Source organism: Pseudonaja textilis, chromosome 5, assembly GCF_049901715.1.
Source record: "Pseudonaja textilis isolate UNSWEBS1 chromosome 5, rPseTex1.2, whole genome shotgun sequence".
NCBI classification, from domain to species: domain Eukaryota; kingdom Metazoa; phylum Chordata; class Lepidosauria; order Squamata; family Elapidae; genus Pseudonaja; species Pseudonaja textilis.
Genome location: NC_141994.1, coordinates 26,773,247 through 26,787,653, shown reverse-complemented (window position 1 = coordinate 26,787,653; position 14,407 = coordinate 26,773,247). Strand labels below are relative to the sequence as shown.

The 14,407-nt window shown below is 42.7% G+C and overlaps 1 protein-coding gene across 2 annotated transcripts in view; it reads right to left on the bottom strand.

Moving 5' to 3' along the window:
- Positions 1-1,011: 1,011 nt before the first annotated feature.
- TM7SF3 (transmembrane 7 superfamily member 3) overlaps positions 1,012-14,407 on the bottom strand; it is a 28,304-nt gene continuing 14,908 nt past the window's right edge. For both annotated transcript variants that reach the window (XM_026700872.2, XM_026700878.2), the window contains exons 5-12: positions 13,554-13,725; positions 12,608-12,785; positions 11,686-11,772; positions 11,103-11,183; positions 8,928-9,080; positions 6,538-6,635; positions 5,365-5,527; positions 1,012-3,491 (exon numbers count right to left, since the gene is read on the bottom strand). In XM_026700872.2, the coding sequence (XP_026556657.1) occupies positions 3,229-3,491; positions 5,365-5,527; positions 6,538-6,635; positions 8,928-9,080; positions 11,103-11,183; positions 11,686-11,772; positions 12,608-12,785; positions 13,554-13,725 (1,195 nt within the window). In that variant the 3' untranslated portion in view covers positions 1,012-3,228. The remainder of the gene's footprint in view (positions 3,492-5,364; positions 5,528-6,537; positions 6,636-8,927; positions 9,081-11,102; positions 11,184-11,685; positions 11,773-12,607; positions 12,786-13,553; positions 13,726-14,407) is intronic.

The window sequence follows — 14,407 nt, the reverse complement described above, 5'->3', positions numbered from 1 at the left end:
TTTTGTTTTGGCAGAAGTTTCTTCATTACCCAAACTAGGTAACATGATCACTGATGATGTTACCTATTGGGAATAATGAACTTGCAAGAAAACAACCAAGCTCAGAGAGCGCTAAGCATCCCTAATTTATCATTAATGATAATCTATTCCACATTCCCAAATACCTTTTTGTGTGCAAATACTTTGTTGCTAGTGATCCTCTAACTAGAGAGTGGTTCAGCAGCAGCAAAGGACATAATTCCATGAACCTATGTGCTTGCCTTTTTCCAAAGGTAAGAAATCTCATGATTATGGTGGATTTCAACTTTTGCCCTCCCAAACTAAGTAGCTCAAATGTTACATAAAACCCTTACATATAATTTTGTGGCCTCCTGGAGCCTTCCTGAATTTCAGCAGCAAAAATATGTAAAGGAGTAATGCAAATCTTTCACCCTCACCTGTTGATAGAAGACCTTAGGGTTCTGTTGGCGAACCTTGGCTTGGCCTCACCCTTCCCTTTCTGTAACTGCAAAATTTAACCCTGAATCTTCTGTGGGCTCTGGTTTATCAATCAGGAAATACTCAGAGCCTTGCTGGTTTGGTCTTCACGTTCAAAGACCACCATTAGTTGTAGGAAGTTTCTTGGAAGTTTGGTAGAGGAAGATGAAATCTTGCTTTTGGGAGGCTAGGCAAGATAACCGGGATCTCCTATTGTACTTTCAATGCTAGTTAGGACAGCCTTGCTTAGTGCACAGAATAGAAAGAGCAGCACACATCTCTCTGACCATTGTAGGTGACTTAAGAGACTTGTTGCCAGTTAAGAGCCCTTTTATATGTTTGTCCTACCATGGAGGTTTCTTCCCATATAAAACCCAAATGAATCGAATAGCCACTTTATTTCTGTAGTTCCTTTGGAATATCAAGGTGGCTTTGAACACTTTGCTCTTCTTCTGGACTGGAAAACATTAAGTCTTCGTAGCTAAAAGGCAAGATAGGGATAGTATTGTGGAAGAAAAATCACTCTGCTCTCACTTCCATTTTAATTTTAATGTTTATTATAAAAAGGGATTGAGTGACTTTGTTTTGTTTATTGTACTGTCAATTATGGCACATTAAAAATAGCTAATGGTTTGATTCCTGAGTACCATAACCATCAGACGTGGCAATTCATCTCAGCACTAAAAAGCAGCCTGCAATATGAAACTGCTGGAGGCATGTTTGATTATCTTTACTTTTCAACCTTAAAATGAGCTGACCTATGAATAGCTGCTACAGATTATGGACATACCCCTTTATCAAATCTACTGCACGCATTTAAAATTATTTCAGGTTTATCCTTTTTGAAGGCCAAATACAAGAATGGCTTTAGAGCTTCAAAAACTGCAGCAGAAAGACACAACTTAGATAACTGGTCTGAAAATTTACATTTTTGTTTTACAGGACTAACTGACAAAGTACAATACAGCTGCAGCACGATCTGTTCTGCAGCCTCTTATCTGCCACATTCGTGGACACAAAGAGTGAGTTAGCAAAGCAATAAATTGCTTCTTTTCTGCACCAAGAAAAATAGAAGGTGTGTCACGTATCCCTTAAACAGAACATATAACAGGCCTGGCTGGTTTGGCTAGGCACTTATTTTCTCACTTGAAAAATAAATCTCTTGGCTGGATTGGAAAAAAATCACTGCAATTTGTGTTATTTGACCCATTTTAGACACTGTCTTCCAATTCCCGTTCCCAATTATATGGAGTTTCAACAGTCTAAGAAACGATCAATGCAACATATAGTTTTAAAACAGAAAGGGGAGATGGAAAAACTAAGTTTCCTCATCTCGTAAACACTGCACTGGGGGGAGACGGGGACAAAAAGCATTTAAAGGCTACCATTAAATCTGTACGTCTATTCGATTTATAGGAATAGCTTTCACAACTGGGAAAAAGAAGGAAATTTTTATCAGAGGAAAATTTAAGCTCCATACCTTCAGAAGATTTGGGAACTTAGTTCCACAGTTTAGAAATGTCACAAAATCCCATTTAAAAAAAAAGGGGGGGGGATTTCTCAATACATTTCCAAGACTGAGCGGGGTCAGAATATAACTAACATTATTTACATGTGTGGGTTTTTTTATCCATAATAAATTAAAACTGAGTTGTTCTCTTGCCCTGGATCCAAAATTGCAGAAATGGTAGATGTTCAGAATAGTCAGGGTAAAATAATTTGGGATTTGGATCTGTACAACTAACCTACATAGGTACTATATGCTCAGTTTGAAAAGAACCTTTTTTCCCTAAGGCTGGATAAGAGAAAGAACATTAAATCATAATTTAAAACAATCTTGCCCCCTTGTACAGCAGGTTGCCTAATGCTTTCTGCTTATTGTAAGAAATAAATTAATTTCATGGGTGTTTTTTTTACATTTGTTTAACCAGAATATCAAAAGATGCTTCGATGTACTCATTTTTTTTAATCTTATAAAAATATTAGAGAAAAAGTATTTTACAGCCAATTCTAAACATACAGCAGCCCAATCTGAAAATGAACTACTGTTAAAATGCGTTCGATAAATTACATGGTTATTCTTTCTTTTTTAAAAAAGAAAGCACTCAATTGTAGAGATCATTCACTTTTCTTAGCCTTTTTAAAAATAGAGTGTTTTGCTACAGGCTTTGAGAAAACCCACCCCTTCTTCCATATCTCAAAGTCAAAATGCTTTGTTTGTCTCATATACACAACTAGTAAACCACAATCCAAGGAAAATTACATTTTTAGTGTTGCTTGACAATTGAAACCTGCTATTTACTAGCTCCAATCATCCAAGTTAATGCCTAAGAATACAAAGGCCACAATTCTTTTTTTTTTCTTCCCCAGCACTTTACACACATCCTGTTCAGAAGCTAAATTTCCCCTTAAAAGGGGTTGCCTTTTGGGACTGAAGGTAAGAAATTATCATTTTCTGTCTCAGGACTCTGAAGTTTCCAAGTTGCACACTTGGCTTATTCATCTACCTTTCTATTCTACCCTTCCTGCCCCCCGATAACTTTACACATCTTTTTTTACTATCAAAGATTAAAATTACAGACAAAAAAACCCCCTTCCTGGCTGCTACAGTGCTTGAAAACAAAATACAAGTAGATTTGTCTCGGACAACCGTGGATTCTTCTCCAGTTCAGTGGAAAATACCACGAAGAAAGTCCTTGGCTTTCATGGTCTCCATCCACGTTTCTCAAGCCTTCCCATCCAAGAATCAGTTTATAAGAGCAGCGGGGTTCTTTCGCCAGCCGCCTGCTCTTTCTGAAAGAGGTCCTTGATCTGGGACAGCTTATTATGGACCCTCTCTCTCAAGGGAGGGACGTGGTGGCTGGGATCCAAGACATTGGTGACTCGGCGCTCCCTCTCACGCTTCCATAGCCGATACGGGTGCGGTGGGAAAGGAGCCTCGTGTCTTTCTCGGCGCAACTGAACGGTGATTCCTCCGATTGCCAGCATAGTCCAAACGGCCAGGAGGATAATATCTACAAGACGAAGCCACACACGGAGTTAGAATGTTTCCACCACGGGTGGTATTATACCAGTGTGGCTGAATCGGTAGCTCTGAGGATCATCTGTGAGTGAACCAGGGGTGGGATCCGACCGGCATAACAACCGGTTTGCTTCATGCACACCAAATGTGTGCATGCGCACTACTTACAAATTACCGGGTCCAGCAAGCATTCACCTGCTCCAGCTGACGAGCGGCACTCAGCTGTGCCGCACAAAGCAGCTGAGGAAGAAAAAGCAGAGACTAAAGGACAATCTAGAGCCCGGGTGGGCAGGCGGGTGAAACAGTCGATCAGAAGATTGTTGCAGCAAACCAGTTTGATGTCAGCTGCTCTTCGGAGCTACCGGCTCTATAGAACCAGGCCAAACCGGTAGAATCCCACCCTAGGAGTGAACCAGTTTGCTCCGATGACTGGCTGTTGGGCCCGTCTGTCCACCCTGTCTATACCAACCTTTATCTCCTGATTTTGAAGCTCAGCTGCTTCGCACGGCACAGCGGATTGCCGGGCGTCAGCGGCTGAAGACACAGGGAGCATGCTGGATTGCAGGAAAAGGTCTGTAGGAAACCCTCTGCACGTGCACGCAAAGGGCGCCCACCAAGCCACACCCACTGAACCAGTGGTAAAAAAAATTTCTGAATCCCACCACTGGTTTCCACCTCCCCTTTTAAGTCCAAAGTACTGTTTGTTTATCCAGACTTCCTCGAAGCTTTCAAAACTGTTGATCCCAAAGGTGCTTTCTCAAAAGGCAATTGGGCTTCCTTAGTTTTCCCTGGAAGACGTTTCGCTTCTCATCCAAGAAGCTGCTTCGCTGAACAACCTTCGGGGCAAGGAAGGTCATCAAACGGAGCAAAATTCACCTAGCAGATGTCTGACTTTCCAACAGGAATGTTGGGCTCTGTTGCAGTTGTAAGTCGAGGATTACCTGTATAAATCAGCTTTCAAAAGCTAACAAATAAGAGAACTCTCTTTAGCCAAGTGCTGGATTGGAGGCATGGAGACCAACTGCAATGGGCACCTCACCATGGAACCAGCCATCTTGCTTTGTGGATGATGCACCATGGAACGTCTATGGAGTTTCTCCGCCATCCAGGTCATGGTTGTCCCAAAGGTGTTTTTTTCAAGAGGCAACTGTGTCAGAGTATATTCATGAACTGGAATAGGGCTTAGCAACAAAGTCAGCCAATGAGAGCTGAGTTGAGGGTTGAAATGTAACGAGAGAATCTGGGCATGGTTTATCTCTGTTCTGTGCTCAGCTCTAAAGTGAAAGAGAAACTAACTTGCTTGATTGTCTGCTGAAGTTGAGTTGCTGTTCTGCTTTGAACCTGTAACATGTCTGCTTCTGTTTGAGTGTGTTCCATGTTGGAGAAATCTACAACTAGTATTGTAAAATGTACTTAATATGTTTATAAAGACGTTAAATGAAGCACCAGCCATCTGCGTTTACTTTTCTGGCGCTGAGTTTACGCTGCAAAACTCTGAACAAACTGGACTTTCTTGGTTTTTTCCTTGAAGACGTTTTGCTTCTCATCCAAGAAGCTTCTTCCGTTCTTGGATGAGAAGCAAAACATATTCAAGGAAACAACAACAACAAAGTCCCTAAGTTGCCTTTTGAAAAAGCACCTTTGGGACAACCCTGACCTGGATGGCGGAGAAATCTCTGTAGACTTCAAAACCGTTCAAGCTAAGTCCATCTTCACTGCTTCCATTATTTTCCCCTCGACTTCCATGGGTTCTCCATGGTCTTGAGAATGTTTTTAGAGAAAGAGATATCACAGGCTTACTCCAAATGCCCTCATTGGTGAGTCTGACCCACCAGGCACCCAACTTCACCCAACGCAAAGCTTACCGTTGGGTTGGAAGGGCACACTGGTGTAGGTTCTCTTGAAGTCTTCATTCAGAATCCTCCGGAGTAGATCGATGCCAATGTAAGAGAGGCTGGTATAGATGTAACATGCAGTGGCCAACACAATGGTGTAGGAACCGACAACCCCACATGTCAAGATGTTGAGCTAAGAGAAAGAACACAAATGCCTTTTGGTGTCTGTCTTATTTGACAGTGCTCTATGGAAGGAAAGCCATCCAAATACTGGTACCAGATTTCACATGGAGATTTGTTCTTATTTATTCTGCTGAGAAATTGAGTTCTATTGCTTCTATTGCTGCACCAAAGAGAGCATCTTAACTTACTGCACCTCTGTATGATTTGCCAATTGCACAGGGGCAGATAGGAAAGCACTCCAGAGGGTTAATGTCATTGCCCAGAGGATCATGGGTTGCCTTCTCTCCTCTTTGAAAGGACTTTATAGCTCCTGCTGCCTTAAGAAAGTTCAAAGCATTCTCAAAGATTCATCTCATCCTAGGACCCCCCCCCCCTTTTTTTTTTGAACTATTACCATCTGGCAGATGGTATAGGATAATAAAAACAAGGACAAATAGGCTGAAAAACAGCTTCTATCCCAGGGCAGTAATTCTATTGAATTTTACTGCAATATTCTAGTGCAATATTAACGCAGTATCAGGGGTTTTCAGTTCAATTGCATAGAATGTGAAGGAGGTGTGTTTGTGTTTATTTTCATAGTCATAATGTACACTGAAGATGGTATTTAATTTTGTCGTACAAGATGCAATGATAATAAAGTAAACTAAAAACTAAACTAAAACTAAAACATCAAGCAGTTGGTTAGAAAGAGATTAGTGCAAAATATAATCAAATTGAATTTTGCACATGGAAGTTTATTTCAGCAAAACATGTTTGTCTATAACTGGAACAAGCAGATCATTTGGTGGGTCTGTCATATATCTCAGATTTTTTTTTTCTTCTGTTGGGGACATAAACATAGTCCAATATCAGTCATCCTTACATTTTGAGCATAGTCCTTGATGATTTTTATGAGCAGTTAAGGGCCAGAGTTGTAAAACACAAGGCCAAAGTTTGCTAAAGATAATTCAGTCATCGCATCTCCTTCACCTCCCAGCCCAGGAAAATCGAAATTCATGTTCAACTTCCAGAAGTACTTACAACTCTGGGGCAGCAGACAAAAATGACTGGAATCACCAAGGCAACGCAACAGAAGGTGACCCAGAAAACAGCATTATCTTGAAAAATTCTATAGTCTCCTGGAACAAAAAAAAAAAAAAAAACCAGATTTGTAACCTCTCTTTCATAATTGCCAAATTGTCAAATCCTAAAATGAAGACCATCCTGAAGAGATTTCCTTCGCTAAAGAAAACATCTCACTTTTGTTAAAAGGAAACATCATAATTTAGCTTCAAGGGCGGTGGACTTGCCCTTGAAAACTGATTCAGGGGTGGAGATTTTGGCTAAACCGGTAAGTCCTTGACTTGCAACCCCAAGAGGCAATGGAGCAGAATTTCCATTAGTAAAGCAAAGTAAAACAATCTACCCCCATTTGAATCATGAGTCTAGCCACATCTCTCAGAGTTTTTTTTTAAAAAAACATTTGTTCGGAGTGACCATGTCGGCATTACCTGGGTGCAGCCGACTCTGAGACACATCATTCATTTCCCCCTTAATTCTGGTCTTCCCCCACTCCCTGGATGTATGTATATTCTCCAATGGGACACATCCATAGCCAAGAGTCATCAATTATGCTCTCCAGTAATAATCTTGCGTACCAGAAGCTTCGGCTGCCTAGTAATTATCTATGAAGCATTTAAGGAATGCACTACTTCCCCCCGCTCCCTTTCTGCTGGCAGCTCTAAAAGACCAGAGAAATATTTTTGTGTTGACAAAGTGATTGTTAAATGGGTCACACCAGTGGTGGTATTCGACCAGTTCGGCCCGTTTCGGGTGAGCCAGTAGCAGCGATGAGCAGCAGAGACCGAACCAGTTCTCTCCGCCACTCTGCTGTTGGGCCCACCCATCCGCCCGGGCTCCTATATTCGCTTTTATCGGCTGAATTTGAAGCGCAGATGCTTTGCATGGCATAGAACAGTGTTGCGCGGCAGCTGCTGAAGCAACCAGGATCGTGCAGGCTTGCAGGAGGCAAGTTAGAATGCCTCTGCGCCTGCACAAAGTGCGCATTTGGCGCACGCATGCATGCAAAGTGTGTGCATGCGCTCAAAGTGCGCCCACCAAGCCCTGCCCACCGAACCGGTGGCAACAATATTTGAATCCCACCACTGGGTCACGCCCAAATCTTACCATCTTTTTATCACAGTTAAGCAAATCATTGCAATTACGGGCAGTCCTTGACTTACAAGTTCATTTAGTGACCACTCAAAGTTACAACGGCATGGAGAAAAGCGATTTAGGACCGTCTTTCAGAGTGAAAGAGTTATGACTTTTGAGGCATCCCCATGATCATGTGATCAACATTCAGACACGTCCCGGGGGTCGTGTGATCCCCTTTTGCGACCGTCTGATGAGCAAAGTCAATGGGGAAGCCGGATTCACTTAACAACTGGGTTACTAACTGATCAACTGCAAGGCAAAAAAGATTGTAAAATGGGGGCAAAGCTCACTGAACAACAGGAATTTTGCGCTCAGTTGTGGCCGTACATCAAGGACTTCCTGTACTCTTTTAAGATTTTGGCAATGGTTTCCTCTCCGTGCTTCCCATTTAGCTCCTGAACATTCCATTACCAAGCTAGGTAACATCATCAGTGGGACTTCAGTTGAAGTATTTTGTCCTATCCCTCTTTAGCTTATATATGTCTTGCGTGGCAGTGTAGTCAGTTGGTTGCATGATTGGCCGTTTGTTTGGCACTGTATTTAAATTCTGGGAAACTCGATTCCCTGGGAAAGTCGATTCCTTTGTTGATTGGTCATTTGAATCTGTTTTTTTACGTGTTCATATGCTGGCTCTAAATCAATATGCTTGTTAACTGCTTCTTTGGTAGACTAGGTAAAGTAAAGGTAAACTATCATATCCGTGCTAGTTGTTTCCGGCTCTAGGGGGCGCTGCTCATCTCTGTTACAAAGCCAAAGAGCCAGCGCTGTCCGAAGACGCCTCCGTGGTCATGTGGCCAGCAGGTCTAAATGCCAAAGGCCCACGGAATGCTGTTACCTTCCCACCAAAGGGGTCCCTATTTTTCTACTTGCATTAACTGCTAGGTTGGCAGAAGCTGGGACAAAGAAGCTATCACCATCTCATTTCTGATTTTTGTCAACCCAACTTATCTGTAACAGCCACCTGTATAAATCTACATTTGAAATGCTTCTTAGTCTCTTCAAGTGGCTTTCTGTAGACCCACTCTCCACTCTGTAGAGGAGGAGAGAAAAGCACACAAGACATATAAAAGCTAACAAGAAATAGGACGCTTCTATCAAAGTCCTGCCGAGAGCAAACCACTGCCAAAATCTAAAACCCGCGAGCTACAAGTGTTTTCTACTATTCCTCTTCTCAGATGTTCAGCGGGGACCAGAGAAGGGTTTCTACCACTTACCTACTGGAGTGAAGAAAAGTGCAGACGACACAAGACACCCCAGCACTAGTCCTACTATTAGCATACAGGGGATCACAAGGCCAAATCGCCACCAACATCCTACTAAGAGGAGAGCTCCTATGATGCCAGCTGCCGCAGTAAGACCAAGAGTGGCTAGAGGAAGCAAGGGGGAGACGAAAGGAGGAGGAGAGGAGGAAGAGTAAAGATTAGAGCAGTTAAGAATGGGTTTTTCTCCATACCTCATATCTACAAAATTACTCACTGTTTACTTTAAGGTATTTGCTCATTTTTCACTATAAGGGAACCAGACCTATTGTCAAGCCCATGTTGGAGTCTGATTCTGAGGAGGAGCTGACAGGGAGTGGGAGTGTGGCTCCAGTGGCTGTGGAGGAAGCTGAGGAAGGGCCCAGTCCAGCTGGGCATTCAGAGGAAGACCCAGGTCCACCCCCTCTGCATCCTAGGGCACGCAAGGAGGAACGGATAAGGGAGCAACATGGGTTATGGGGGAGAAAAGGGCCCCGATTCCCTTCATTAGCTGCAGCTGGGAAAACAGGATTTAAAAAGGGCATTTGTGCATAGTACTTTGCTGGAAGCAAAGCATGAATTATCTTTGTTTATCAAGTCTTATCTGGGTTCTGGCATCCTCCCAACCGTGTGTGTTTCGTTATCTTTTGAGTTCTGCAATTCCTTATCCTGCCCTCTCTCGTTAATTGTTGCAGCGTGGTTTGTGTTGGTTTTTATTTATAATTTATATGTACTTTGGGTTCAGACTGAATTTCTTCCCTTTAAAAACTGTTCTTGGGAGAGTTTTTTCTCCAGCCAATGATAACTGGACATTGGAGGCCAAGTTGGAGGAATTAAAGGGAGTTTATCTACTTTTGTGACTTTGTTGCTTTTGTGCCTCGTCCTGAGTCATCACACCTACCCTTGTCCTTAAAAAATGGAAATAATTGCTTCTCAGAGCTTGGCTAGGTCCAAGTTACTTAGGTAACTTTTAACCATCAGAGCCACACTGAAGATGGAAATGAATAACAGAGTTGGAAGGGACTTTAGAGGTCTTCTAGTCCAACCCCTTGCTCAAGCAGGTGACCCTCTACCATTTCAGACAAATGATTGTCCAGTCTCTTCTTAAAAACGTCCAGTGATGGAGCCCCCACAACCTCTGGAGGCCATTCCACCAATCGATTGTCCTCACTGTCAGGATGTTTCTCCTTAGTTCTTGGCTGCTTCTCTCCTGGATTGGTTTCCATCCATTGCTTCTTGTCCAGACTTCAAGTACATTGGAGATTAGAAGTCTATGGAGATTCTCAATCAGCCAGCAAAGATGCTTTTGAGACTCTGGAGAATAGATTGACCCCCGCTTCTTCTTTGGGGCAGCCCCTCAAATATTGGAGCACTGCTATCAAGTCCCACTGCTATCAAGTCCCCCTAATTTTTCTGTTCACTAGACTAGACATAACCCAATTCCTGCAAGCATTCTTCTTATGTTTTAGCCTCCAGCCATCTTTGCTGCTCTTCTCTGCACTCTTTCTAGAGTGCAGAGGCCCTCATGGATGCAAAATTTTGCTAAAATTATCCCTTCCACAATTTTTTCATCGATACAGAAAGAGATGCCCCCTTAATGGAACTGATACGTGCTTCAAAGTGTTGAAAAGAAGAGCATGTAAATTTAGCATTTATTATATATCCATACAGGTTTTTCTCCCCCTATAATTTCATCAAAGCAAGTGCCTTAACCCCTGATGAGGATAGGAAATTAAGCTGTGATTTTTGATACTATCTGTGAGTGATTGCAGGGAATCTGGGATCTCATAAGATACTTTTAAGGGCTAATTTTTCAGTAAATCTCGAAAGGGAATTTCCCACGCACATCTACCAGTAAATTCACTAAGGCTGAACTTGAACAATCCAAAACGTTTCTTCCCAGCTTTCTTTCTGTTCTAAACTACCTCTTGATTGTTTAAATCGATTTTTCCTTCTGTGTGTTTCCCAGCCTCTCCACGTTCTCTCGTGTCAGTGGTTGCTTAACTTGGTTGAAGGAGTGAGAAATGTCACATCAGAATCAGTATGAATCTGGTTTAACTCCACCCTTGTTCTCGAAACATCAATCTCTCTTCCAACACTTCCGACACCTTTCGCGGGGCACAAAGATAACCATACAGAATTTAAACTCACCGTCATAGCTGAGAGCTGATTCTTTAGTAATGATGATAAAGAGAAAGAAAGCCTTGAAGATAAACCCATTAAAGAATAAACCTAAAGGGGGCGGGGGAGATAAAATTAAAAGAAAAATGAAAACAGGCTTTCCTCCACCAACACCCCCAGAATCTTAAAATGATGTTGAGTTGGCCATGCCCACCCAGGGTTTGAGGCTCCCAGTGTTTTCTTTTCTGTGGGAAACGGGTCCAAATGGCTCTTTGAGTGTTTAAAGTTGAAGAGCCCTGATCTAACTGGACAGACTGACAATCCTGGTCAAGCTAGATGAAACTGGGGCTCCAACATTCGAAGGACCACATATTTCTTAATCCTCTTCCATTAAAAAAAAAAAAAAGGATCTACTCTCCATAGGAATAATGAAATGTTTTAAGGGTTAAATTGAGAAGCATGTGCCGCATTTCTCTTTTGTTTGAAATGTTGAGCTAGACTCTAGATTATCTAGATTTCTTATCAATGCAACGATTCCATAGGATTGACACTGGACAAGATCAATCCTGATAGGACCGGACTACTCCTGAATCAAGCACCCTCCTAACAGTACCTGTTTTCCAGAATCTGTGTCCAAGGAAGCAGACAAAGAGACCGAGAAAAGCCAAATTGGTGAAAAATATTTTGGTGGACAACCTCCCTATAAATAGAAAAGAGACTGAGGATTAGGCTATAGTTTATAATCACATTGTCTCGTCAACAAATATGACTTCCCCTTATCACCTACGGGAAGACAACCCTCCAGACCCGTAAATAAGGGTGGGCTGTAGAAGGATTACCTCAAGCCATGGGTGTCCAACCTTGGCTACTTTTAAGACTTGTGGACTTCAATTTCCAGGATTCCCCAGCCAACGTGGCTGACTGGAGAATTCTGGGAGTTGAAGTCCACAGGTATTAAAACTGCCATTCCTCGATTAAGTTCTTTATTCAAGAGTTATCAAAACCATTTGGAGAAACAAATGACCCATGTTATTGAATCCAACACGGTCAAAATGCTAGAATAGTGAGAATATATCTGCTGAAAAAAAACTCTGCATTGGTGACAGGAAGGGCATCCGGCCAGTAAAACACTTGGCTAGCTCCATTCAGGGATTATGGGGTCATTAAAAGAGGAGTAGGAGGGGGATTCTAAGAAAGTTTTTTAAAAACCCGTTCAGTACAACTTTTAATGTCCTCTTGATAATTCCTCTGATTTATTCCTCTGATACTTCCTTTCTCCTCAGCTCTATTCCCAAAACGTGAAGATGGATGTTAAATTATGGAGGATACAGGAGGGCCTCAACCGTTTGTTAGTGACAGTCTGACTTTGCAACAACCCTACACATTACTGAAGCCCCTCCCTATTTTACACCTCCCCCTCCAAAAGATGTGTAAAAAGGGGAGGGATTTTCCCTTCATAGCAGTGGCTACCATTTTGACATTTTTGGCACCCTGTGGATGCCTCTATACAGCTGTAGAATGCTCCATTGACTTACTAAAGGTGTAGCAGTTATTCACCAAAGCAGAGAGGCTGCAGGCATAGGTGTGAACAGGCACGTATGCAGCTGAAGTGTTCCACTTAGGATCTCTCACAATGACATTGTAGATCACGCCTTGTCCGGGAAGCGACGAGAAGTACAGCTCAGTTTTGTCTTGGCTGGTTAAGGTCATCATCTATCAGGACATTGATGGCCCATGAAGAAAAATGGGTCACGGATCCCATCTCTCCCTCTCTCTCTCTCTTCATTTATCCACCCATCTATCTATTGTCTGCCTGTCCGTCTGCCTATCTACTTGTCTATCTTCTATCATAGATAATGATGGATGGATGGATAGATGGGTGGATAGATGGATATCTATCTATCTCCATCTATCCACCCATCTGTCTCTATCCATCCATCATTATCTTCATGTCTGTCTGTCTGTCTATCATATCTATCTTCATCTGTCCACCCATCTATCTATTCTGTCTGTCCATCTGCCTGACTAGCTATTTGTCTGTCTGTCTTCTATCACAAATAATAATGGGTGGGGGATAGATAGAGATCTAGCTCCATCTATCCACCCATCTATCTATCCATCCATCATTATCTATCTTCATCATCTGTCTGTCTATCATATCTACCTACCTACCTATCATTATCTATCCATATCATAGATAATGAGTGGATAATAGAGATGGCGATCTATCTATCTACATCTATCCACCCATCCGTCTGTCTCTATCCATCCATCCATCCATCTTATCTTTCCATCGTCCGTCCATCCATCCATCCATCCATGTATCTATGTCTAATGACACTGACTTCAAGATTGCCACTGGGGGAAAAAAACCTCAATTCAATGAAGTTTCCAAGAGGCCTTTTCTGCATTTAAGCTAGTCATACAAGAGAGTGCCCCAAACACCCCTCATCGTCCGCAATGAAAACCAGCGTGACTTACTTTAGATCCATGAGCCTGGATGCTCGGAACTTCAGTCATTCTTCTCATATGACTCACAAATGTGGCTTCCGACAAATCGTTCTCGGGCAAAAAATACTGGTAGACATCATAAGAGAGTCTCCACCTGGAATCCAGACTGGTTCCCGAATCACACGAGGGTGGGTGTGTCCCTCTGAACAATAGAAGGAAATTGGAGATGGTTTGGATGGAGACCCACATGCCATGTCCTCCAGAGTATTCAAACTCTTTTGTTCCCCCCACCCAGTCTCTTAAAAGAATGATTTCAAACAGAGAAAGAAAGGTATGGACTGTCATGCCCCTGGTGGAAACTGACTCTGAGGGAGAGGAGGAACAGCCAATGGGGAGTGGAAGTGTGGCTCCGGAGGTTGTGGAGGAGGCTGGGCAGTCAGACGAGGACCCAGGCCCATCCTCTCTCCATCCTAGGGCATGCAGGGAGAAGGTAAGGGGGAGACGTGGTCTACTCAGAAGGAGAGGGCCTTGATCCTCTTCATGGGCTGCAGCTGTGACAACTGGATAAGAGGTCGGACATGCATACAGGCAAATGCTGGAAACAAAGCATGGAAATATCTCTAGTTTATTGTTCCTCTCTGAGTTTCGCGTCCTTCCCAATGTATGTTCTGATATCTGTGGACATCCTCCAGCCCTTATCTTGCCTGGTTTGTGTTGTTTTTTTCCCCTCTTTCTTATAACTGCTTGTGTGGGAGGTTTTTTGTCTCCAGTCAAGGATATTTGGAGCTTGGAAGCAAAGTGAAGGAATAAAAGGGGCTTCACCGGGTTTTTGTGACTGTGTTTATTTTGTATTCCCCCGTCATCACATGGACCTCAAGAACATT